Below are 27,409 nucleotides of genomic sequence, written 5' to 3'. Positions count from 1 at the left end.
AAAAAACGCTAATTTTCAGATGGAATCATCATATAGGCTGCATCTTAAAAAACAAACGTAGTTAAAAAAAGTAATAAAATTTCTAAATAAATATACGAATATAATTTTTTTATGTCGGGTGAATGTCGGAAATCAATGTCGGCCCGATACTGGCAAGTAACATTGGGCGGATCTTATCATTTGGATATTATGCCGACGTCGGCACGACATTATAGCCAGTGCTGGGCCGACAGTCGGAAGTTGGCAGCCGATGTTGGCCCAACACTGGCCCATTTCTAAAACCGTACCTGGGTATTCTTAATAAAAAGGGAAAAAATTTCTAGTAAAATATATTTTGATAAATGTATATTTGTAAAAATGTATTAACGCGATAAAGCAATAAAAAGAAACAAATAATTTGGCTAAGTCGAGCATCGTAAGAACGCTATTATTAGCCAAGTATTGGCATAATAGATTAGCCATTAATGGCTAAATATTGGCAAGATATATTGACTATTAATGGCCCATCGTTACCATGTTCGGCCGTACATTGTTACCTATTGCTGGATCGAAGTTATCATTCCAGAGAAGTCCCATTGCTGGGCCAGTCATAGGCGCCATTATCGCGCCAATATTGGTGACTTGGCAACCAGTTTTGGGCCAGAATAGGACTGTTAGTAAAACCCTATATGGGATGGTCAACTTTTATCAGCTGTCAATAAGTCAACGTAAAGTTATCGAATCGTTAGACTCGAAAGATATCTTTTTAAAGACATACATAAAACAGACAAATATAATGCCGTCATCCAATAGATGTCTTATAGTCATTTAAGAAATGTTAATAAAAAGGCATCTAAACGGCACCAATCAGTAATATCTAAAAATATTATTTAGAGGATATATGGGATAGGTGCAAGCGGATAATAAAAGTTTATTATCTGAAATACGGATGTATATTATATATATATAGTTACCCAGTAAGCAAAATGTTAGCAGGTTGGCAGCAGATTGGCAGCAAATTCGATCAGAATCCCACACCAGGGATTGTATATCTCAAAACCTAATGAAAATGACAAAAGTGAGCATTGGTACTTGATTGGGTAAATTTCACTATAGTGAAAATACGAAATATTTCGCGCGAGTTTATTCAACAAGAAATTTTGTGTCGAATTGTATTAAAAATGATTAAAAGTGTGTCGAAATCGATCAAAATACGTTTTATTTGAAGGCTTCAAGCATTATTCCCAGCAATGGGTCACATTCTCATGCTTTTCATGGAGGAAAATGAAAACGAAAATAATAAAATTCAAATAAAAAATTTAAATTTGATATGAAGAAGATTGAGGGATACGCAAAACCTGTTTGACGTTTCCAATAATACATTTATAAAATTATACAGGTAAATATATAAATATAATGTTTGTTATAAATTATATTTTCACATTCATATTTATATAATCTTATATTATAATTGCGCGTATATACAATTAAAAAATATATATATATATAATGCAATGTTTGTACGGCAGGTTACCCAAAATAGCGGTTTAACAGCTAATAGACGAACTAATAAATGTTATGCCAATTCCAAAAAGAATAACTGCAATTCTTCCACATTTACAGGTAAGTATATATACAGGATTTCTATTTTTTATTTAAAAAAAATTTTTTTTACTTTTTTAAAAATAATTTCAGTTATTTGCAACGCTTCATTTTCTTGCATCCGGTTCGTATCAACGAAAAGTAGGACAAGATTTTTTGTCCTGTATGAGCCAAACATCAATTTCTGTTTCAATTCATGCTACAGTAGATGCATTGAATACAATAATGAGACAATGGATTTAATTTCCAATATCGGATAGAAAAAAACAAGTAAAAAAAGAGTAAGTATACTAGCATATAAAAAAAATAGATACCATTATATTCATTTCTCTTTAAACAATGTAACATTATTCTTAAACATGAGATTATCTTAACGTAACAAAGAAATTGAAATATTATGTTTTTCATCAGATTTACTATATATTATATATATACAACTATAAAAAATATATATATATTACTATAATCTATTTTAAATTTAACAATAGATTTTTTGAAAAAACTGGATTTCCTGGCGTAATTGGCGCTATTGATGGGACTCACATAGCTATTTTTCCACCAGAAAGTGAAAGAGAACATTTATTTATTAATAGAAAATTATACCATTCATTAAATGTGATGATTGTAATTATAAAACAAATATTATAAATAACTATAAGAAATTAGGCTCTGTGTATTAAAACATAAACTTAAATTTAAAGGCCATAAGAGCTAAACGCGGATGATAGTGCGTAAGTTCAACGAGAAAATAAGTTTTTCGTTGAAACTTATTTGTGTGCACAGGGCACAAATTTTCTTGGTACGATACCAAGCAAATTTAAATAATTCTCAATTCGAGAATTTATTTAATTATTATCCCTCTTTTCCCCCTGTAATGTTGTAGGCGAGAAAAATATCGGGCCGAAAGTCGCTGAATCGGGAATCGAACCCGAGTCTTTTGCTTGCCGGGCGACTGCTCTTACCACTGAGCTATTCAGACCCCTCAACTCGATACTTCTCGGTCGCCTACAATTATATATTAAATTGAAGAATAACGCCATCTTCCGCCGGCGTGAATTTTAAATAACTATAAGAAATTAGGCTCTGTGTATGAAAACATAAACTTAAATTTAAAGGCCATAAGAGCTAAACGCGGATGATAGTGCGTAAGTTCAACGAGAAAATAAGTTTTTCGTTGAAACTTATTTGTGTGCACAGGGCACAAATTTGCTTGGTATCGTACCAAGAAAATTTGTGCCCTGTGCACACAAATAAGTTTCAACGAAAAACTTATTTTCTCGTTGAACTTACGCACTATCATCCGCGTTTAGCTCTTATGGCCTTTAAATTTAAGTTTATGTTCAAATATTATAATTTATAATAAGTGTGTGTACATATACATATATTATATTAATAATATATTTGTCAGATTTCTTCATATAATGGTGAAGTACTGGCAGTAAACGCACTGCATGGAGGAAAGACACACGAATCTAGAGCTTTTCGCTCTTCGAATCTTTTTCAATATTTACAAAGGCAACAGGAAGCAGGTGAAAGAGGTTCCTGGCTTATAGGTAGATATTATTTATTATTTGATATTATTCCTGCATTTCCTATTATATAGATCAGTGCTGGGATTTACTTGCAACTTTCAGCCAGATTTCTTAGCTTACGCCTACTGTGCCCCTCTTACCACTCGCGCCTTAGCGATTGCGCCACCGGACGCTCGTAACTAAGGAGCGCTCAGGAACGTACGCGTCACAAATGTTATGTAGCAATCTATCTAAGTTCCCTTTATTATTTATTAATAATAAAAATAAGTATTCTATTATTAATTACGTATATGTTCTGTAACAATTTAAAATATTTGTGTTTTGAAACGTAATTACAATAAAGAGAACTTAGATAGATAGATTGCCATATTATATTTGTGACGCACACGTTCCTGAGCGCTTCTTAGTTACGAGCGGCGCGAGCGGTAAGAGGGGAACAGTAGGCGTAAGCTAAGAAATCCGGCCGAAAGTTGCAAGTAAATTCCAGTACTGATATAGATTATGATTAATAAAGTAATTCTTATTTTTAAATTAATTTAATCCTGATATATAATATATAGTATATGTCTTAACATGCTTTGTAGGAGATTCAGCTTATCCACTTCTGCCATTTCTATTAAAACCAATTATGAATGCACCCGAAGGATCACCGGAAGCTAAATATACAAAACATTTTGTTCAAGCACGGTCTGCAGTAAAAAGATGCATTGGAGTTTTGAAAGGACGCTGGCGATGCTTGAGAAAAGAAAGAGCATTACATTATCGGCCAGAATTTGCAGGTATTTCAAATAATATTATATAATTTTTATTGTGGGAAAAGAAAGAATTAAAACAAAAATAGTATAACAATATATGTATATTAAAATGTTAATGTAACGTTTATTCTTTTCAGCTTGTATAATAAATGCATGTTGTATTTTACACAACATTGCTGTAAAATGGAACATTCCACCAGAAGAAATAGTTTTGGAAGAACTAGATGAGTTACTAATACCAGATAATAATATAAACAATAATGCAGAAGCAATAAGAAGAAATATTGTACAGTGGTATTTTACATAATCATTTTATTATATGTATTTTTATTCATACATATTATTAAATTTTATATTAATATCAACTCATTAATTATACTGCTTTATATAAATGCAAACATTAACAAACAAAAACAAAACATTCCATTCTTTATATGATTAATACATAAACGTATTGAATACTTAAATATATTCTATTCTTAAAAAGTCTTTAGAGAAACAATATATTATTATTCTTTTAGAAATATGAAGGTACATTATATTACATTGTTTAAATTATTAAATAAACGGAAAGTAACTTGATACTCTATTTGACTTATCCAAATTATAAAATAAAATATAATCACAGCAATAGATCACATATTTTAAACAATGCAACATTTTTTATACTATCTCCTTAAAATAAAACTGATAAGACATACTGTTGAAATAAAACATAGTAACATGCTGTTGGCGACATTTATAAGTCTTTCTTTGTCACGCGCCCGCGCTCCCGCTCATATTCTTTTGTTCGTTCGTTCGAATAGGATATCAGATACACGTTGTATAAAGATATAATATAATATATTCTTTTGTATTATCCTAATTTGTGTGCAAGTTACTTGTGTACTGTATCCTTTGCTTTAAAACTAATTCCAACACATACTATTTAGTTGTACCTTCAATATTTTTTAAAAATTCTAATCAACTTAAAAAAAAAGTTTTAAACAAAATAGACTGTAAATAAAAATAATAATATGCGCTATGTTTATGTTTATCATAACATAAATAATATACATTAAATTTCTTTGATGTCGGCTCTCGAATATAAAATATGTGATATTAATATTCGGGTAATAAGAGCCTATCGCGGATGTAATTGCGTAATGATCAAAACTTAACTTGGAATAATCTCTTGGTTTGAGATTTAATTCCAACAAATTCCCCTCTAACCCCCCTAGATGGAAGTAGGCGAGAAAAATATCGGTCCGAAAGTCGCTGAATCGGGAATCGAACCCGAGTCTTTCGCTTGCCGGGCGACTGCTCTTACCACTGAGCTATTCAGACCCTTTCGATCCGATACTTCTCTCATTGCCTAAAAACACTAAGTGTAAAGATGCTTCTTTTTCACCCTACAGCGTAAATAAACATTAAATTTCTTTGATGTCGGCTCTCGAATATAAAATATGTGATATTAATATTCGGGTAATAAGAGCCTATCGCGGATGTAATTGCGTAATGATCAAAACTTAACTTGGAATAATCTCTTGGTTTGAGATTTAATTCCAACAAATTCCCCTCTAACCCCCCTAGATGGAAGTAGGCGAGAAAAATATCGGTCCGAAAGTCGCTGAATCGGGAATCGAACCCGAGTCTTTCGCTTGCCGGGCGACTGCTCTTACCACTGAGCTATTCAGACCCTTTCGATCCGATACTTCTCTCATTGCCTAAAAACACTAAGTGTAAAGATGCTTCTTTTTCACCCTACAGCGTAAATAAACATTAAATTTCTTTGATGTCGGCTCTCGAATATAAAATATGTGATATTAATATTCGGGTAATAAGAGCCTATCGCGGATGTAATTGCGTAATGATCAAAACTTAACTTGGAATAATCTCTTGGTTTGAGATTTAATTCCAACAAATTCCCCTCTAACCCCCCTAGATGGAAGTAGGCGAGAAAAATATCGGTCCGAAAGTCGCTGAATCGGGAATCGAACCCGAGTCTTTCGCTTGCCGGGCGACTGCTCTTACCACTGAGCTATTCAGACCCTTTCGATCCGATACTTCTCTCATTGCCTAAAAACACTAAGTGTAAAGATGCTTCTTTTTCACCCTACAGCGTAAATAAACATTAAATTTCTTTGATGTCGGCTCTCGAATATAAAATATGTGATATTAATATTCGGGTAATAAGAGCCTATCGCGGATGTAATTGCGTAATGATCAAAACTTAACTTGGAATAATCTCTTGGTTTGAGATTTAATTCCAACAAATTCCCCTCTAACCCCCCTAGATGGAAGTAGGCGAGAAAAATATCGGTCCGAAAGTCGCTGAATCGGGAATCGAACCCGAGTCTTTCGCTTGCCGGGCGACTGCTCTTACCACTGAGCTATTCAGACCCTTTCGATCCGATACTTCTCTCATTGCCTAAAAACACTAAGTGTAAAGATGCTTCTTTTTCACCCTACAGCGTAAATAAACATTAAATTTCTTTGATGTCGGCTCTCGAATATAAAATATGTGATATTAATATTCGGGTAATAAGAGCCTATCGCGGATGTAATTGCGTAATGATCAAAACTTAACTTGGAATAATCTCTTGGTTTGAGATTTAATTCCAACAAATTCCCCTCTAACCCCCCTAGATGGAAGTAGGCGAGAAAAATATCGGTCCGAAAGTCGCTGAATCGGGAATCGAACCCGAGTCTTTCGCTTGCCGGGCGACTGCTCTTACCACTGAGCTATTCAGACCCTTTCGATCCGATACTTCTCTCATTGCCTAAAAACACTAAGTGTAAAGATGCTTCTTTTTCACCCTACAGCGTAAATAAACATTAAATTTCTTTGATGTCGGCTCTCGAATATAAAATATGTGATATTAATATTCGGGTAATAAGAGCCTATCGCGGATGTAATTGCGTAATGATCAAAACTTAACTTGGAATAATCTCTTGGTTTGAGATTTAATTCCAACAAATTCCCCTCTAACCCCCCTAGATGGAAGTAGGCGAGAAAAATATCGGTCCGAAAGTCGCTGAATCGGGAATCGAACCCGAGTCTTTCGCTTGCCGGGCGACTGCTCTTACCACTGAGCTATTCAGACCCTTTCGATCCGATACTTCTCTCATTGCCTAAAAACACTAAGTGTAAAGATGCTTCTTTTTCACCCTACAGCGTAAATAAACATTAAATTTCTTTGATGTCGGCTCTCGAATATAAAATATGTGATATTAATATTCGGGTAATAAGAGCCTATCGCGGATGTAATTGCGTAATGATCAAAACTTAACTTGGAATAATCTCTTGGTTTGAGATTTAATTCCAACAAATTCCCCTCTAACCCCCCTAGATGGAAGTAGGCGAGAAAAATATCGGTCCGAAAGTCGCTGAATCGGGAATCGAACCCGAGTCTTTCGCTTGCCGGGCGACTGCTCTTACCACTGAGCTATTCAGACCCTTTCGATCCGATACTTCTCTCATTGCCTAAAAACACTAAGTGTAAAGATGCTTCTTTTTCACCCTACAGCGTAAATAAACATTAAATTTCTTTGATGTCGGCTCTCGAATATAAAATATGTGATATTAATATTCGGGTAATAAGAGCCTATCGCGGATGTAATTGCGTAATGATCAAAACTTAACTTGGAATAATCTCTTGGTTTGAGATTTAATTCCAACGAATGAAAGGGTCTGAATAGCTCAGTGGTAAGAGCAGTCGCCCGGCAAGCGAAAGACTCGGGTTCGATTCCCGATTCAGCGACTTTCGGACCGATATTTTTCTCGCCTACTTCCATCTAGGGGGGTTAGAGGGGAATTTGTTGGAATTAAATCTCAAACCAAGAGATTATTCCAAGTTAAGTTTTGATCATTACGCAATTACATCCGCGATAGGCTCTTATTACCCGAATATTAATATCACATATTTTATATTCGAGAGCCGACATCAAAGAAATTTAATGTTTATTTACGCTGTAGGGTGAAAAAGAAGCATCTTTACACTTAGTGTTTTTAGGCAATGAGAGAAGTATCGGATCGAAAGGGTCTGAATAGCTCAGTGGTAAGAGCAGTCGCCCGGCAAGCGAAAGACTCGGGTTCGATTCCCGATTCAGCGACTTTCGGACCGATATTTTTCTCGCCTACTTCCATCTAGGGGGGTTAGAGGGGAATTTGTTGGAATTAAATCTCAAACCAAGAGATTATTCCAAGTTAAGTTTTGATCATTACGCAATTACATCCGCGATAGGCTCTTATTACCCGAATATTAATATCACATATTTTATATTCGAGAGCCGACATCAAAGAAATTTAATGTTTATTTACGCTGTAGGGTGAAAAAGAAGCATCTTTACACTTAGTGTTTTTAGGCAATGAGAGAAGTATCGGATCGAAAGGGTCTGAATAGCTCAGTGGTAAGAGCAGTCGCCCGGCAAGCGAAAGACTCGGGTTCGATTCCCGATTCAGCGACTTTCGGACCGATATTTTTCTCGCCTACTTCCATCTAGGGGGGTTAGAGGGGAATTTGTTGGAATTAAATCTCAAACCAAGAGATTATTCCAAGTTAAGTTTTGATCATTACGCAATTACATCCGCGATAGGCTCTTATTACCCGAATATTAATATCACATATTATAAATAATATACTTTGGTAAACTTTGGTAAAGTTTTAAAATTCTTGTAGATATTGTCCAACGAAGTGTTCTCTCAAAACTGATAGTTCAGTATTTATATTTTGTAATTGCTGCAGAATTTCCTTCTTAACAGTTAATTTTTCTTTTATGAACTCTAATTTCTTTTCTTTTAATTCCAACATTTTTTGTTTTATATTCTCAGAGTTGAAAGATTTTTTTCTCTAGTAAATCAATGGCAGTTGCCATGAGTCGTGGTTTTTTAATATCTAAATCATATATAAAAACATTAATTACAAATGTTAAATTTTATAATGTGTATTTTATAATATTTTACGTACGTTCAGAATCTTTTTCAGGCATGTATTTCCTTACATTATCTTTAGAAGAAGTTGCGGTCTTATTTTCCATCAGAACTTCCTATCAATTAAAATCGTTATCAAATAATATTACTTAATATACATTATATTATACATGCAAACTAAAATAATATTTTATACATACAGAAATATTTTCTTTATTTTGGATTTTGCATAAATCTTGCATGCTTGTAAATGATGAAGAACATTTCCTTTTTCTTATATTTGTTTGAAAATCTTGAGTCGGTTGCATTTTTTGTTTCATAAAAGATTGTTGTATGGAATTGATTAAATCCTAATAAGTAAAAAAATATATATATTTCAATATATATATATATATATATATATATATATATATACCATATATTAATATTTATATTTATATATATACAGGGTGAGTCAAAAGTATGTTTTAAAAATTTGTGAGCGTGTTCCTGGATAAAAAGGAAGAACAAATGTTCATATGAACATATTGTCGCAAATGCTTTGTTGTCGAGATAATGGACATAAATCAGCAGTATTAAATAATGCTTTATTTGAACGTTTACAATTTTGTTATTGTTGTTTGTTTTTTTGTTTCTTTTTGTTTTTTTTTGTTTTTTTTTGGTTGGTAGTGTGGTTTGGTTTGGTTTAGGTCATGCGGACGTCGTGCTCAAGCATGTGTTGAAAATGATGGAGGACATGTAGAACATCTCTTATAAACAACAATAACAAAATTGTAAACGTTCAAATAAAGCATCATTTGATACTGCTGACTTATGTCCATTATCTCGACAACAAAGCATTTGCGACCATATGTTCATATGAACATTTGTTCTTCCTTTTTATCCAGGAACACGCTCACAAATTTTTAAAACATACTTTTGACTCACCCTGTATATATATATATATATATATACAGGGTGATTCTGAATAACTTTATGTTTTTGCAAAAACATAATCTTGACCGAATTCTAAGACGATTTTTCTGTTGGCAAAATTTCGTGCAAAGCATAGTTTTTGAATTATTAAAGGAAGTAGTTAACGTATGACGGGTCGAATACAAGAGGCAGGCAAGGGTGGCGTGATTCACCGTCAGACGCGGGCGCTCACGCGGGGCGCCTTCGGCGATCAGCTGGTCGCTATACTATGCACGGACATACATGCGAATACATACATTCTCTCTCACTCTCTCTCTCTCTCTCTCTCATTCGCTCACTTACCCGTGGTTTTTTTTTTTTTTTTTTTTACGAGGGGAAAATGCATTTTATGCATACCCACCGGTCGATCCAGTGAGTTATGTGGGACTCGAGTACCAAGTCGAATTACCAACTCGGTACTCCCTACCCACTAAAAACCCCTCTCTTTTCACGAATTTCCTTTGACACACTGTCCCTCTGACTTCCCGAGATCTGTTTTCACATAACGTCAAAAAATAGTTATTATTACCTTGTTCGATGACTTTTGATGTATTGCTGTAATTGCTTGAAGGAGAAATGAATTTTCCGGTAGATCGTACGTTCTCAAATTTAACGTAGATATCACGTTGCAAAAGACAAGAAATCTACACTAAATTATTAACTGAAAGTTTTTCTTCTTTCATGAACTGTATTCTTTTATAAACTTTAACGTAATCACATTTATTTACTCACTCGATGAGACGAGAAATTTACTAATGACTCTATCACTAATCACTATTAATCACTGTCGAATAATAACTGTTGGCGATTAAAAATCACTCGATGAAAGAAACACGCGCGGACACGTTACTACACGACGCGACGACGCGACAATGCGACGATAATTACTCGGCGACTGCAAGCAGTTTTTTGTCATGGTAGGTTGCGGTAGGTTAAGGTACTACTGGCGTTATCGAACGCGATCATGTGTTCGATTGAAGAATGCGGTAAACATAATAAACATTTAACATATTAATATTATTATTATCATGAATGTGTGTGATATCCATACATCGTATGATATCTATTTAAAAATTAATCAGATTAAATAAGTGTTTTTAAAATATTTATTACTTTTACTATTATCATATAAAATATTAATATTAAATATTTATTTAAATAATCTTAAATAAATATTTAATATTAATATTTTATATGATAATAGTAAAAGTAATAAATATTTTAAAAACACTTATTTAATCTAATTAATTTTTAAATAGATATACGATGTATGGATATCACACACATTCATGATAATAATAATATTAATATGTTAAATGTTTATTATGTTTACCGCATTCTTCAATCGAACACATGATTGCGTTCGATTGCGCCAGTAGTACCTTAACCTACCGCAACCTACCATGACAAAAAACTGCTTGCAGTCGCCGAGTAATTATCGTCGCATTGTCGCGTCGTCGCGTCGTGTAGTAACGTGTCCGCGCGTGTTTCTTTCATCGAGTGATTTTTAATCGCCAACAGTTATTATTCGACAGTGATTAATAGTGATTAGTGAGAGTCATTAGTAAATTTCTCGTCTCATCGAGTGAGTAAATAAATGTGATTACGTTAAAGTTTATACAAGAATACAGTTCATGAAAGGAGAAAAACTTTCAGTTAATAATTTAGTGTGGATTTCTTGTCTTTTGCAACGTGATATCTACGTTAAATTTGAGAACGTACGATCTATCGGAAAATTCATTTCTCCTTCAAGCAATTACAGCAATACATCAAAAGTCATCGAACAAGGTAATAATAACTACTTTTTGACGTTATGTGAAAACAGATCTCGGGAAGTCAGAGGGACAGTGTGTCAAAGGAAATTCGTGAAAAGAGAGGGGTTTTTAGTGGGTAGGGAGTACCGAGTTGGTAATTCGACTTGGTACTCGAGTCCCACATAACTCACTGGATCGACCGGTGGGTATGCATAAAATGCATTTTCCTCTCTCTCGTAAAAAAAAAAAAAAAAAAACAGGTGAGTGAGCGAATGAGCGAGAGAGGGGGGGGAGAGAGAGAGAGAAAGAGAGAGACAGACAGACAGACAGACAGAGAGAGAATGTATGTGTTCGCATGTGTGTATGTATGTGTATAGCGACCAGCTGATCGCAGCAGGCGCCCCGCGTAAGCACCCGCGTCTGACGGTGAATCGCGTCACCCTTGCCTGCTTCTTGTATTCGACCCGTCATACGTTAACTACTTCCTTTAATAATTCAAAAACTAAGCTTCGGACGAAATTTTGCCAAAAGAAAAATCGTCTTAGAATTCGGTCAAGATTATGTTTTTGCAAAAGCATAAAGTTATTTAGAATCACCCTGTATATATATATATATATATATATATATATATATATATATATATATATATATTTAAAGTAATTATAGTAATTTTTATGATTTTTTAGATTCATACCGAAACATTTTCACTATCTTCAAATGAACATTCCTTTTGTAGAACAGGAGATTCCATTCGATATGAATCCATCTTCCAAGTATCATTTAAAAATATTTCTCTTGTGTTTTCTTCAACATTATATAATGGAGAAGTTTAATTATAATTAGAATGTAGCATTACATCTTCAATTCCGCCCTCAGATATTCCTGATAAGCCACTGGCATCTGGTGTCAAAAATTCTACTAAAGCTTTTTCTATGCTAGTTAATTGTAGATGTTTCGGTGAACCACCACCCGTGCCTGTCATATGACTTTTTTGCTTTGCAACTTTCTTTAAAGTATTACATTTCTAATCTCTCCATGTCTAAAGAAACAAAGTGTAATACATCCATAACAAGTGAGAAGAAATAAGTAATATTTGATATAATAAAATAATAAGCAAACAACCCCAATAGCCAAGTCTGCTAAAGCAGATCTTGTCAGGTAATCTGTTACAAATTTTTGTCGACAGAAAGCTTACAGAATTGATGCAGGTTCTGATATATCATGTGATGTCGGCAGAATGTCAACAGAAATATAACAAAATCTGTTCACATAACTGGACAACAGATTATCAACAGAAACCGAGCAGAACTTGTTGATATAATTGACGGCACATTGATGGCAGAAACTGAACAGGATCTGTGCGGCGAAATTTTGACAGCAGATTGGTAACAAAAATCGAGCAGGATCTGCGCAATGAAATTTGATATCAAATTGTCAGCAGAACCCGAGTAGAGCCTGCTGATGTAACTGACGGGAGATTGATGGCAGAAATGGAACAGGATCTATGCGGTGAAATTTGATGTCAGATTGCCTGTAGAAACCGAGCAGGATTTGCGCACACAATATCTGATAGCAGATTGACGGCAGAAGCAGAACAGGGTTTGCATGATTCGATAGTTCCTTCGTTTACCGCTATGTGACATACTTTCTCGCAATCAAATCTCTGGCAAAAATATATATAAAGTCGCGATTATTAATAAAAGATCAAAAATATAGTAACTATTTCTATCACTTTAATTTCTGACATCTGATACAAGCAGATGAGATTCAAAATATTAAACTGATTAGAATCAATAGGATAAATGGTAAATTATTCATTTACTGCCTATTTGAAGCATAAAACAAGAATTAATTCTAAATAAATTATATATATCTCATTTTATAAATTAAATTACTTTTACTTTATTATTAATTTAATTAAATTGAACTAGTCCTTCGTTATGTGAGAATAATTACAATATAACATATATTATTATACATTATGTCATATCAGAAAAAATTGTAATTAACCGATAACTCACCGATAATACTCTTATTTAGCACCTGTAATAATCAATTTTATTGCATTTATACAACATTAATATAAGTAAGCCCAAATCTTGTTCGGTTTCTGCTGTCAATTTGCCATCAGATTGCGTGCGCAGATCCTGCTCGATTTCTGCCGACAATCTGTTGTCAGATTATGTTTACAGATTCTGCTCGGTTTTTGCCGCCAATCGAGCGTCAAGTCATGTTTACAGATCCTGCTGGATTTCTGCTACCAATCTGCTGTCAGATTCTGTGAGCAGGCTCTGTCAGCAGAATATAAGCTGAATGAGGACGCAGTTGATGTCAGTCTGCTGATATACTTTGATTAAATCTGTTACCAGTCTGCCGACATACTGCTAACATTTTGCTTACGGGGAATTTTGCTTGTTAGGCCCTGCGCACAATGAAGAAAATATTAGGAATAAATATTAAATATTTGGAATAGGAATTAAAAATAATAAAATCTCGAAATGAGAGATTGATATGTATAACTACAAATTCGGGTATAAAGGGCTCTTATACTCTTATACTCTAATTAAGAGTCCTTTATACTCGAATTTGTATACCACTCTTTTTGATTTTATTATTTTATAATAATTTCTATTGCTAATATTTAATATGTATTACCCTATTTTTTCTATTGTGCACAGAGCCTTATGTTAATATTATGTTTGTATTATTAAGGACTCTGTTAAAAAATATTACATAAATAATATAAAGATTATCTTGGCCCATTCCTTAGCAGACTTACATGATCCGTATCCTGCGGTATTTATTATGAAAGATAATTTCTCCCAAAGTTCATCCTATAAACATTTAAATAATATAGATAAATATATATAAAATTAAAAACCTTATAAAAAATAATATTCATAGAACAACATTTTTACGAATATGTAATTAACATAAAATAATTAATATTTATAATATTCTTACAACTTTTCGTTTATTTTCGCTATTATAGCGTAAACGTCCCCTGCCAAAATCGGGATGATTTTGCATAAAAGAAATGATTATTTCTTTTTGTTTTTCAGTAACGTTCATTTTTTGTCACTTTATAAATAATATTTCTTGTGTATACTTTTCACACGATAAGCAAGAAGCAAGTCGGTTAGGATCCCAGGTATAAAAGTGAAAAGGTTATGTTTCATTCTTTATTCGCATGCGCAATATTTCACTATTTCACATTTTGCTCCCGTGAACATAGGGATATCGCATTTTCACTTTGACCATAGCCAATCGCGCGTATTCTTTTATGTGAGATGAAACTACGAGAGGTGAGAAAAATCGACAAAGATACACAATCGACCCCCAGAACCGTAGCCATCTGTGTCCGCATTAAGCTTTTGTTTTGGCGACAAAGTCTGTAAAACATAACCTGTCAACAAATTGTCGGCAGAAACCGAGCAGGATCTGCGCGATGCAATTTAATGTTAGATTGCCAGTAGAAACCGAGCAGAATCTGCGCATGCAACCTGATGGCAAATTGACAGCAGAAACTGAACAAGATTTGCGCTTACTTTTATTAATGTTATATAAATGCAACAAAATTGATTATTACAGGTGCTAAATAAGAATATTATCGGCAAGTTAATTACAATTTTCTTCTAAAATGACATATATGTCATATGTTATATCGTAATATATGTTAATGTAATATATGTTATATCGTAGTTATATCTCATATAGCGAAGGACTAATTCAATTTAATTAAATTAATAATAAAGTAAATGATAAAAGTAAATGTAACTTGTAAAACTTGAGATGTAATTTATTTAGAATTAAATTCTTGCTTTATGCCTCAAATAGGCAATACATGAATAATTTTCCGTTTATCATATTGATTCCAATCAATTTAATATTCTGAATTTCATCTGCTTGTATCAGATATCAGAAATTAAAGTGATAGGAATTAAAATGATAATTACTATATTTTTGGTCTTTCACTCAAATTCGCGACTTTATATATATTTCCGACAGAAATTAGATTACGAGAAAGTACAGCTCACATAGCGATAAACGAAGGAACTATCGAATCATGCAAACTCTGTTCCGTTTCTACCGTCAATCTGCTATCAGAGATTATGTGCGCATATTCTGCTCGATTTTTGTCAATTTGCTATCAAATAGTGCCGCATAGATTCTGTTAAATTTTTGCCATGAATCTGACATCAGTTATATCTGCAGGCCTTACTCGATTTCTGTCGATAATTTGACATCAAATTTCATTGCGCAGATCCTGCTCGGTTTCTGCCAACAATCTGTTGTCAAATTTCATCGTACAGATCCTGTTAAATTTCTGCCATCAATCTGCCGTCAGTTATATTAGCAGGCTCTACTCGATTTCTGTCAACAATTTGATATCAAATTTCATTGCGCAGATCCTGCTCGGTTTCTGCCGACAATCTGTTGTCAAATTACGCCACACAGATCATGTTAAATTTCTGCCATCAATCTGCCGTCAGTTATATTAGCAGGTTCTACTCGATTTCTGCCGACAATTTGATATCATATTTCATTGCGCAGATCCTGTTCGGTTTCTGCCGACAATCTGTTGTCAAATTGCGCCGCACAGATCCTGTTAAACCCCGCGGAATCCTTATGAAAAATGACTTTCGGTCAAATGTTTCGAAACTTTGCAAAAAGATAGTTTTCAACATGTAGATTAAAAGTGTCCATGGGCATAAAGCTCTAAAAATTCGAGATTTTCAGCTACAGCCATCCAAAGTGGTAGATTTTTGAAGGAGTTTGAACCAATAAGGTTGATTTTTGGGCCAGAGCTTCGCACTTTTTTGATTGCATATTTGTATAGTTGCGGTCGAGAGCTTTCCAAAACACCCTATGAAAAGCTTTTTACGTTGGGGAAAGTGAAAGTTATAAGTCCTCAAAGTTTAAGAAACATAGGCATGTAGGAAGCATGAGAATTATCAAGACTATCTGATTTATGATTTTTTGTGCTAAGTAGACTGTCTTAATTGTGTGTGTGTGTGTGTGTGTGTGTGTGTGACAGATTGAAAATATATACATGTATTTGTTATTTTATCCTTCTCTTTTTAAATAAAGGCTTGGAACTGTCAATGGCAGAGTTACTTTTTTGTTTCTTTTTTTGCTTTTTTGTTTCTACAAAACTTTTGTATTTACTACTTTTTTGTAAAACTTCACCCAACTAAGATGAGCTACCGTTACCGAACTTCGGAATATGCTGCAGGAATTCAAAGCAGCGATTCCTTTCTGCCATCCCGGTAAAAAATTTTTCATGTATATTCATGCAGAATTGAATATACCCATACAGCACACAAAGATTGCATACACATTGCAGCAATCTTTTACCGCAATATTGCAACGTTGCAAATTCACTGCAAAATGTTGCTGCACCATTGTTGTGGAATTGCAGCAACGTTAAAATGTCCGCTTTTAGGAATATTGCAATGTAAGATTGTAGCAATGTTACGGTGCAACGTATTTGTAATATTAAAACGTGTTTTGCTACAAATGCAGACACAGTTTTAAATTTAATAAATAAACTTTGAAAATATAAAAAAATGTTTAAGAAAGATAGGAAAAAATGCCTTTAAAAAAACATATATTAGTGTTTTTTATTAGATTTTTCTTAAATATTTATCTCAATAATATACATACAATTATTTTACATACATTCGACACCAGAATATTTTAATACGTGCAAATGAACTATTTTCTATTTACCCATTCAATTGAGAAAAATCTGTTTAATATTCTGAAACCCAATGAGGGATCCAGATTATTAAACAAATTATTTGTTTAATAATCTAGATCCCTCATTAGGATTCAGAATATTAAATAAACTAAGTCAGTTTATCAGAAATTAAACTGACACGAGACAAGAAATATAATTACTACATTAGTCCTTTGTAGACCTTATATCCACTTTAGATGAATTCGAATACGAGTTAGTTAAATTTGGTGTCGCCGCATAGCGGCAAGTAAAGAAACACATGTTATACATTTTCGCTATGTTAAAACGTTGCTGCAACATTGCCAAAGTAATATTACAAAATAATGTCTCTGCATTATTTTTGCAACATTACACTGCAGTGAGCAATGTTGTAACATTGCAGCAATGTTGATGCAAGTTTCTGTGCTGTATGGATAATTGTACAAAACTATATATAATTGTGCAAAAATATGTATAATTATAAATGATAGAGTACAGGACATTATATATATTTATATATAAGTGCAATAACTGTTACATATAATTATATATAAGTGCGCATTTTGCATACTTATATATAATGTTTACAATATTTTATGTATAATTATATATGGATTTCTGTTAGTTTAATATATAATTATATATATCTTGCGTCATATATAAATATATATAAGTAACAAATATAGTTCAGATACAATCATGCATAATTGTATACGATTCTATATAAACGAGAAATTTTGATCGAAATGTATATCAGAGAGAAGCCTGAGAGCGGCCATCCCGCTTTAACGGGCATATTGTCCTGATGCGCCGTCTGAGAAAGTGGACGTGATCTATGTCCGTTACGCTCGGTAACGGTATATGGTTCGTATCCGTGCTATGGTTCATGTCCGAACTAGATAAGGCGGACTGACAATGAGTCAGACAAGAATCGATAATGAATCGCCCTGGCTTTGTCTCACCAACTGTGCGGCGATAGGCACGAGGCGAGCTAACAGCGATTTATATCGCAAAGCTCATGTCTTTCACCCCTGTCGGTTTTTTTAATTATTGGAAAATATATATATTTCAAATAATTAATTAGAAAATATACATGTGAATAGGAATAATATCTTACTTTGATGCATTTGTCCGTAATGTTAAAATCTATCGTATTTATATATTTGTGCATTATAATTTAAAATAAAATTTAGTATGTCGGGAATTAAAAGTATTTTGAATTATATTATAATTTAATATAAGTAATGTATGATTCTCGACAAAAACAGTTACGTCACATCCTCGTCGAATCCACGTATTTTACGTGGCTTACGTGGATACAGATTTATCCACGAATTATCTACGTGGATACAACTTTCTTTTTTCATTATTACATCGAGGTACTTTATTCTCGAAATATCATGTAGATTTCATGTGGATATTTCTATTGAAATTATGATTGACCATTCAACGACTCGGTAATATTATAATGTTAAAAGATATTTTATTAAAATTTTTCAATTGTAATTTTGTATCTGAAATATTTCAGAAATATACCTGCATCATGTTTTTTATAATATTTATAATATTTATATTATAATATTATAATATTTATATTTATATTTATATTTTATATAATATTGTATTTGCAATATTTCTTAAATCTTTCAGAAAGATAAAAAAGTTTGCTAAAAAAAAGATTATATCTGTATGTTTCTAAATATTTAATAGTATATATGTATATAGAATATGCTTCTTCGCTTTGCCGCTATGCGGCGCTGCATCAAATTAGCTAACTCGTATTCAACTTTTCGTCATAAAGTGTATATAAAGAACTGATACTAACACGGTCCGAAGTTTATTTTTTCTTTTAAGAACCGTCTACGATGGAAGTAATATTGGTGGAGTAAGGCGTAAGCGAATGGTTCTTTTCCATTTCGCATTACTCCTAGTTTTACGCCTTACTCCACCGTCCACTCCACCGATGTTATTTTCATTGTAGACCGTCCTTTAGTCAGTTTAATTTAATAAACTGATTTAATTTAAAATAATTTGTTTAATAATCTGGATCGCTTGTTGGGATTCAGAATATGGAACAGATTATTTGAAATTAAACGGATAAATGGGAGATAGTCTATTTATATATATATTGCGTATATTAAAAATAAAATATAAATAAAAATAAAATTATTCTTATGGCCGAGTGTATTTATATACTTTTATAAATGTCCAAGATATTCACTTATCAAAAATGAAAAAAGTAATATGTCTCGAAAGTTCATGAAATTTTCACATAGATACCACGTAGATTCTAGTACGTTTTTGAGCGGATTATCCACTCGAATATCCACATGGATTCAACGATATTAATCTACGTGGTAATAACGTGGATTTCACGTACTGTTTTTGTCGGGAATTAACCATATTTATTTGCAATATGTAATTTAAATATTTAGATATTTCGATAATTTCGATATTTCAATTTATTATAATCTATATATCTGTATTTATTATAATCTATATATCTATATGTTTCTATTAATGAATTAATAAATGTACATACATACATACATATATTGTAATGTCAGACACATATGTGTCTTTATTAATAAACACACATATGTACATATTAATAACAGATATAATAAACAGATTGAAATAATCTATATAAAATTAAATTTGCAAAAATAAATAAATACCGTTAATCATATATCATTCATATTTAATTATAATATAATGCAAAATACTTTTAATTCTCAAAATGCTATAATTCTCAAAATGCATAAATATCTAAATACTATATATTTGAACGTTGCACACAAATCAAAGTAAGATATCATTCGTATCGACATAAAATAAAATAAAATATTAATAAAATAAAATATTAATATATAAAAAATAAAATATATAAAATATCAATAGTAAAAGAATTCATTAAACTGATTTAAACTGATTTATAAAACTGAATTTAATATATTTAACAATAATGCGAAAACTTATGACTGTAAATTTATCACGAATGGAATATATTAATTAGAAATATAAATTATGATAATAGCAATTTTTTATCCGCCAAACATTTGGAGATAGTTAATAAAATTACGTTCTGTTTAACATTTTTTTATTTTTACAAATTAGAGTACACTTATTTCTCCACTAATCTGGATGCGAATTGATGAAATATTATTATTTGATTCCTCTCATTATTTTGCATATAAAAGTATTAAGGTAAGATAATCGAAAAATGAATATTTTACTAGATATTTTATGGTTTATGTAAAATTAAGGAATTATTTCCAGCCTCATAACTCGAAAAGTACTCAATGAAGAAATACTTTATTATAGTGTTTTGGAAAGTTCTCGAGATAAGCTATAAGAATACATAATAAAAAATAGAGGGTTCCATTTAAAAAATTAAATCTTCATGTGACATTTTTGCTTATTACTTAATAATTATTGCGAATTTTGCAAAATGGTAGAGGACTTTTCTTCTTAGTTTGACCCAATCTATCATCACTTTTCGTTTGGTCCCTCACGAATCGGACACCCTGTATACACGGCTCTCTTTTTCAAAGTTATATTCTTTTTAGCGATCTGTAAAATCTGTGTGTTTTGCAACACGTGTTGCCGTTTCGTTTATCTGACATCTGATCCGGCATCCGATTACCCGTCAATATTTTCGCGTATACTCGTATATGTATACTTCTATCGTGTCGGTTCTGTGTTTGTTTTTTTCACGTGTTGTATTTCTTCTTTTTAAGTTTTTTTCATTTTTTTTACTTCATTTCTAAATTTTTTTTTCGCATCGCATTTTAATAAACAATGTCGAGTCAGTGCCCTGTAAATAGTTATTATGATAGGTGTGTGTACAAAGAGTGCAAGAATGGAAAATCGCATGGAAAACGACTATTCAAATTTCCAAAGCAGGAAGATGTAAGATGCAATATGTGGATACGCAATACAGGTAGGTCTCTGTGCAATAATTATGTCATTATTTTATATATTGACATGCTAGCAATGGAAAATCCGAGTATGTGTTACGTATACAGGGTGTCTCATGTAAAGTGTCCCACTGAAAGTATATCTCGTACAAGTACAAACTGGACTAAAAAGTCTTATATGATTTTGCAAGCAATTACAGCAACGAAAAGATAAGAATCGGGCGGCGTACAGCCAAACTTTATTATCGTGCTTTATTATTCGCCGCTGGCACGCCTAGCGCGTACATCCCACGATTTAGCCACACGAATGAAACGTGCTCATCAGCTCTTCTTTAATTAATCTCTTTCTTTAATAAATCTTGAAATTTTACGATGTTGTTTGCAAAATAGTATAGGACTTTTTAGTTTAATTTAACGAGATCTACTTGTACTTTCGGTAGGACACCTCAGATATGCTGTAGAAATATGTGAAGTATATAATATAAGTTTATAAATTTTATATATAAATTTAATATTTAATAATTATATATAATTATATTTACAGATTTATACTTCCTCTCTTTCTTTTGTTTAATTTTTTATTAATTTATTTGAATATTAATGATAAATTTTATTAAATTAATTAATAAGAATCCATTAATATATAAATATTTAAATTAATTTAAATTATTAATTTAATATATAATAATTTACTATAAATAAATTTATTAATGTATATTTAATAATTATATTTGTAATAGTAATGTAAAAAATGTAAATTTTCATTTTTTAATTTATTTTTTATCCATTTATGTATTTTTTTTAAGTAAGCAAATTTAAATCTCAAAAAAACTCGGTGGCGACGACGGCGACGGTCCCGACGGCTATGGTGGCGACGACGGTGACGGCCCCGACGGCCACGGTGGCCACGGTAGCGACGACGGCGACGGCCTCGACGGCCACGATGGCCTCGGTGGGGCCGACGGTCTCGACGGCCATGGTGGCGGCGACGGCACCGACGGTCCCGACGGCCACGGCAGCTTCGGTGGCGACGACGACGACGACTCCGACGGCCCCGACGGTGTTGACAACCGAGCCAATTATATTAACTGTAAGTAAAAAATTAATAAATTTTATATTATAACCAATATTCATATTATAATTAACATTTTGATGGCCGCATATATCGCATGTTATCCGTGTGCGACTGACAGTGTTAATAAAAGGAATCGCGGAATGTTTTGCTTTATCTTGCCTGATTTTTTGTCTCACTTTCATATATACATATTTAAGAAAGCATAATTGTTTTTATCTGTCATGTATATGTCATATTTAACGTCTTGCACGCGGATATTTCAGAATTCGCCTTAGAGTTAATATAATATTTATCATATTAATATTATATTACGGTAATATAATATTGATTATACACATATATTTATTTTTTTAAATATAATATTTATTACATAATATATTTATTTTTTTGTTGCAAACAGAACAGTTGCAAACTGTAATTAGCAATATTTTTGTCCAAAGAGGAAGATGGAGGGATAGAAGGGGATGGAGAGATAGAGGAAGAGGAAGAGATAGAGGTAGAGGTAGAGATAGAGGTAGAGGTAGAGGTAGAGGTAGAGGTAGAGGCCGGGGTAGAGGTGCAGGCGAAGGCAAAAGTGATGACATAAAGATATTTTATTATGAGAAATAAAAAACATGTACACAATAAAATACGTCTCCTAAATACAATTTTTGAGTAAAATATATAAAATTTTAAATATATATGTGAAACTTTTTTTTCCGATATTTCCTATCCTTTTTCCGATATTTCTTATCCTTTTCGAAATATCAATAAGTTAAAAACGAGACGGGGAAGACAAATCGCTATTAGCTCGCCGCGTGGTTTGCTCATGCGTTGGTGAGACAAAGCCAGAGCGATTGATTGTCCGTCTTTGTCTGACTCTGTCCATCTTATCTAGTTCGGATATGAACCATAGTATGGACACGAACCATGTATTGTTACCGAGCGTAACGTACATAGTTCACGTCCACTTTCTCAGACGGCGCGTCAAGCGTCGAGAAATTTGCTTCTGGAGGCCAGTGGCCGCTCTCAGGTTTCTCCATAGACATAGTAAGTATAGACCGAGCATCCATTGTATAAGCGTTAAGTATACGAAAAGAAAGACAAAAGATGTAAGATGAGTTTCTTTCTCTTTTCAATGCCGGAGGAGTGGGGAGCACTTCTCCTCATCTCAATAGGGGAAACGACGAACCGGCGCGAGGAGATGAAGAGAAGTGCTCCCCACTTCTCCGACATTGAAAAGAGAAAGAAACTCATCTTACATCTTTTGTCTTTCTTTTCGTATACTTAACGCTTATACAATGGATGCTCGGTCTATACTTACTATGTCTATGGGTTTCTCTCTGCAATAAAGCCTACGGCACACGGTACAATTTTTCGTACTGGATTTGATAAGATTTAGTAAAATATTAGAAATGCTGCATTCTGATTGGTGCATTTTTAGTATTTTACTAAATCTTATCAAATCCAGTACGAAAAATCGTACCGTGTGCCGTCGGCTTAACCTATCAAAGAGAAACACGAACTAGTTACGCATAGTGTAGCGCGACTCGTAACGATTCGTCTCCTTTGAGTTTCGTCAAAAAACCGCTCGGTTAGCGAATCAGAGCGAATGACGAATCAACGAATTTTCCCTCCACATTATTCGCGAACGTTATACGAATCACGAATCACGCATCACGATTCGCGAAAACGAGCATAGTCTGGCGCTAGCTTCACGATTCACGAAAACGCGCATAGTCTGGCGCTAGCTTAACGCGTTTTGCCGCGTCCCGTGTGCAGGAGCCCTAAAACGGTCTTGAAATAAGAATGGACTTCGAATATTGGGCGTAGTCTATATATTTTATATGCTATGTCGGCTGTCAATTATGTAGAGTGGAACTACGGTGAGAATTGTATTTTCGACAATATATACGTTGATAACCAATGTAATTTGACCCTTATTCATTACTGGGTTATCGTGGACCAAAAATCTGAAGAAGAAGAAGAAAAGTATTTTCGATATGTAGAAAAGATTTAAAGAGAGAGAGAAAGGGAGAGAGATCTTTGCAAAGAAGAAACAAATTTGTGAATAACCAATTGTATTGTAAATGAAACATAGTGAAAATGTCTTTTTGAGTGGTCATTTAACACGAATTATTTAATAAAAATGGAATGCAATGAAGAAGACTGGTCTGTTGAATGTTCTGATGATGAAAAATATGAAATGGATGCGAAGGTAGGAATTGAATTTATAATTGATATATATGAATTTTGAAATTATCGCTAGTTGTGTTATTATCTTAATAACTTATAATTAATAAAATTCTCAATGTAATTCTTAAATATAAAAAGACTTGTGTTTTATTACAATTTTCATTTAGCGCTTATGGACAAATTTTATTGTGTTAAAATATAATTTAATAACTGTGAATATAGTCTTTGAAAAAATTGATACATTTGTTCCAGCTTGGTATATGAACTTGAAGAATTCCCCTAAAAATAGGTTCTCTGGTTCTTAATGTTTAAATATTCATGAATAACATTCTGTATGATTGCAACATCTACAAATTATGGCTCTTCTAAGAGATTTCTTCAGTGATCCAAATGAATATGGATCTAGATTCTATACAAGATGATCTATAAAGGTCTAATCAAATGATTACAGAAATCCTTCAGTTTGATGTGCAAAATAACGGTCTGGTTTATTGTGTGGAAAAATCCACAAGAAAAAGATTTTTTCTAAAGAAAAACTTTTATGAATATTCTCACAATAATACCACACCTTACTTTGCACATCAAACCTAGAAATTTCATTTTCCTTAGGAAGAGATCAAGATTTCTTTTTTCAAATTGTTTCCCTGATGTATGTGCGATGCGATTGTACAGAATGTTGCAAAAATTTAAATATCAAGAATCAGATTTTTATTGAGGAAATATCCTAAACTCGTGTCAAAGTGAAACAAGTGTAATCTTCTTGAAGATATTGAAAAGTAGCCAATAGCTTCTATTTTAATACAATAATTCCAATTTATGCATAAGTTGCAAATAATTATAATAGTTATAATGAAAAAAAGTTTATTAATCCTAGTATGTTTGATCATGTACTTTTATGTTATATTGTAAATATCTAAGTTTGCATTATTTTTATAAACAATCTTGTTCTTTTTAATTTATATAGCATGAATGGAATATAAAGGCTGAGGACATAGTTTCATTGATTGAAGGTTTGGAAGCTAATAATCGTGTTTTAGAACTTGAATGGAAGTGTCCTGGTAGACGAGGACCTTCCCCTGTTCCCTCAAACAACCGGCAACAGGAGCATGGATCTCAAGAATATAAGTAAGTTTTTAATACAAAATTTTGATTATCTTAATTGAGTTTTTTATATTGACAATATTCTTTTATTTTTATAGAACCGAAGAGAAGTCCGACTTCGACTTTATGGATGAAATGTCATCGCCAAGACTACCCGTCCGTAGAGTTGGTGAAAGTACTCCAAAAGGTAGCGCCAAGAAGAAAACTGCTAGTTTCAATGGAGTCTTATCGACAATGTTGAGGCACCGTAGATTGGAGCAACAAGAAATCAATTCCAGTCCGAAAAAAAGTGAATCTCCTGGGTTAAAATCGCATTCTTCCACTTAAAAAAACAAAGTTTTTGTCAGTTTTTATAGTGAAGTGATTCATGTGTGGCAAGTCAAAAACTGCATAATTGTACAAAATTGTAATATTGAAATAAGATTGCTATAAAGACAGATATTATTCCATGTACATAAAAAATATTTTTTATATGTTAAAAAATGAAATATTACATCTACTTGGAGATGTTGTTAATTTATTCCTCAGAGGATATGCGTGTAAACTCTTTTTTCTACACTATAAAAATTATGATATATTCTATATCATACAAATCGTTTCTATAAAGATAAGAGGGTAAATAAATATTCATTGATGTGTGTATAATATTTTTTTCTCGTTACTATAAGTATAATGTATAAATTTTATGCACCTGTTGTATATCTGCAAAATTTGATGTGTGTACAAAAATAAAACACGTGTATATATATTTACAAATAGTATATTTTTTCAGTTTTGTAGAAACTTCTTTTTAGTATTTTATTTATACATACATAAATTTTTTTCGTATGATGTATATATAAAAAAAGAGGAATGTTTACAACTAAAAGATTTCTACATATATATATATATATATATTTCTATGTATATTTCTATATATATACATAAGATATAACTTAACATATATGAAGCATATCATCAAATACAAAATAACAATCGAAATGATAAGCCTTTTTTTAATTTGACTTTTCTTTTTGTTTTTATATCGTATTAAAGTTAGCTAATCAACGCCTATCTAGAGAAAAGCAGAGAAGGGAAAGGGGTCAGAAAGTAGCGAGGCTGCGGTCCGAAATGTGCTTACAGTGTTGATGGTGTTAACAGCGCTAGCCTCCGCTACAATGGCTGCGTTCAGCAGGAAAAACTGCTTTGCAACTGCTGTAAAATTCGTGAATCTGATTGGTGTATGCTCTTAGATTCAGTCAAAATTAAGAGCATACACCAATCAGATTCACGAATTTTACAACAGTTGCAAAGCAGCTTTTTCTGCTGAACGCAGCCAATGAGTCGTAGGTCGTAAGTTGTAGGCAAATTGACCAATCATGCCCAGATAGCCAAGCTTGATATGACATACCCGACAAAAACAGTTACATCACATCCTCGTCGAATCCACGTATTTTACGTGGCTTACGTGGATGCAGATTTATCCACGAATTATCTACGTGGATACAACTTTCTTTTTTCATTATTACATCGAGGTACTTTATTCTCGAAATATCAATGTAGATTTCATGTGGATATTTCTATTGAAATTATGATTAATCATTCAACGACTCGGTAATATTGTAATGTTAAAAGATATTTTATTAAAATTTTTCAATTGTAATTTTGTATCTGAAATATTTCAGAAATATACCTGCATCATGTTTTTTATAATATTTATAATATTTATATTATAATATTATAATATTTATATTTTATACAATATTGTATTTGCAATATTTTTGAAATCTTTCAGAAAGATAAAAAAGTTTGCTAAAAAAAAGATTATATCTGTATGTTTATAGAATGTTTATAGATGTATATAGAATATGCTTCCTCGCTTTGCCGCTATGCGGCGCTGCATCAAATTAGCTAACTCGTATTCAACTTTTCGTCATAAAGTGTATATA

General features: G+C 32.5%; 3 protein-coding genes and 1 long non-coding RNA gene across 6 annotated transcripts in view; 3 read left to right on the top strand and 1 right to left on the bottom strand.

Moving 5' to 3' along the window:
- Positions 1-1,201: 1,201 nt before the first annotated feature.
- LOC145972003 (gustatory receptor for sugar taste 43a-like) overlaps positions 1,202-27,409 on the top strand; it is a 56,868-nt gene continuing 30,660 nt past the window's right edge. The window contains exons 1-7 of the mRNA XM_083100171.1: positions 1,202-1,378; positions 1,509-1,602; positions 1,675-1,862; positions 2,070-2,205; positions 2,990-3,134; positions 3,698-3,892; positions 4,006-4,162. The gene's annotated coding sequence lies outside the window, so the exon portion shown is untranslated. The remainder of the gene's footprint in view (positions 1,379-1,508; positions 1,603-1,674; positions 1,863-2,069; positions 2,206-2,989; positions 3,135-3,697; positions 3,893-4,005; positions 4,163-27,409) is intronic.
- LOC145972006 (uncharacterized) lies at positions 8,486-14,643 on the bottom strand. Of its 2 annotated transcripts, none has more exons than XM_083100174.1 (6): positions 14,453-14,643; positions 14,222-14,322; positions 12,183-12,527; positions 8,981-9,130; positions 8,818-8,896; positions 8,486-8,745 (listed from the first exon to the last, which is right to left on the bottom strand). In XM_083100174.1, the coding sequence occupies exons 3-6, from the start codon at positions 12,252-12,254 to the stop codon at positions 8,678-8,680; spliced, it is 369 nt and encodes a 122-aa protein (XP_082956300.1). In that variant the 5' UTR covers positions 12,255-12,527; positions 14,222-14,322; positions 14,453-14,643; the 3' UTR covers positions 8,486-8,677. The 2 variants fall into 2 exon arrangements, with proteins under 2 accessions (XP_082956300.1, XP_082956299.1); XM_083100173.1 differs by having other exon boundaries at positions 14,268-14,322.
- LOC145972586 (uncharacterized) lies at positions 21,935-22,834 on the top strand. 2 transcript variants are annotated; one of them, XR_014439223.1, is made up of 2 exons: positions 21,935-22,220; positions 22,646-22,834. It is a non-coding gene; the product is annotated as an uncharacterized LOC145972586 (long non-coding RNA). The 2 variants fall into 2 exon arrangements; XR_014439222.1 differs by having other exon boundaries at positions 22,606-22,834.
- On the top strand, positions 23,998-25,920 carry Pa1 (PTIP binding protein Pa1). Its single transcript, XM_083100286.1, has 3 exons — positions 23,998-24,402; positions 25,345-25,505; positions 25,580-25,920. Exons 1-3 carry the CDS (start codon positions 24,334-24,336, stop codon positions 25,806-25,808), a joined length of 459 nt encoding a protein of 152 aa, XP_082956412.1. The 5' UTR covers positions 23,998-24,333; the 3' UTR covers positions 25,809-25,920.

This window comes from Camponotus vicinus, unplaced genomic scaffold (assembly GCF_025532165.1).
Source record: "Camponotus vicinus isolate PSW18456_S1 unplaced genomic scaffold, iyCamVici1.0 SCAF_5, whole genome shotgun sequence".
NCBI lineage: Eukaryota > Metazoa > Arthropoda > Insecta > Hymenoptera > Formicidae > Camponotus > Camponotus vicinus.
This window is presented reverse-complemented; position numbering and strand designations above follow the sequence as displayed.

Coding starts and splice junctions, on each gene's coding strand:
- LOC145972006 (XM_083100174.1), bottom strand. CDS start 12,254: ATGGATTCATATCGAATGGAATCTCCTGTTCTACAAAAGGAATGTTCA. Junction 9,131..12,182: donor AAGATAGTGAAAATGTTTCG/GTATGAATCTAA, acceptor TTTACTTATTAG/GATTTAATCAATTCCATACA. Junction 8,746..8,817: donor GCCTGAAAAAGATTCTGAAC/GTACGTAAAATA, acceptor TATATGATTTAG/ATATTAAAAAACCACGACTC.
- Pa1 (XM_083100286.1), top strand. CDS start 24,334: ATGGAATGCAATGAAGAAGACTGGTCTGTTGAATGTTCTGATGATGAA. Junction 24,403..25,344: donor AATATGAAATGGATGCGAAG/GTAGGAATTGAA, acceptor TAATTTATATAG/CATGAATGGAATATAAAGGC. Junction 25,506..25,579: donor CATGGATCTCAAGAATATAA/GTAAGTTTTTAA, acceptor TTATTTTTATAG/AACCGAAGAGAAGTCCGACT.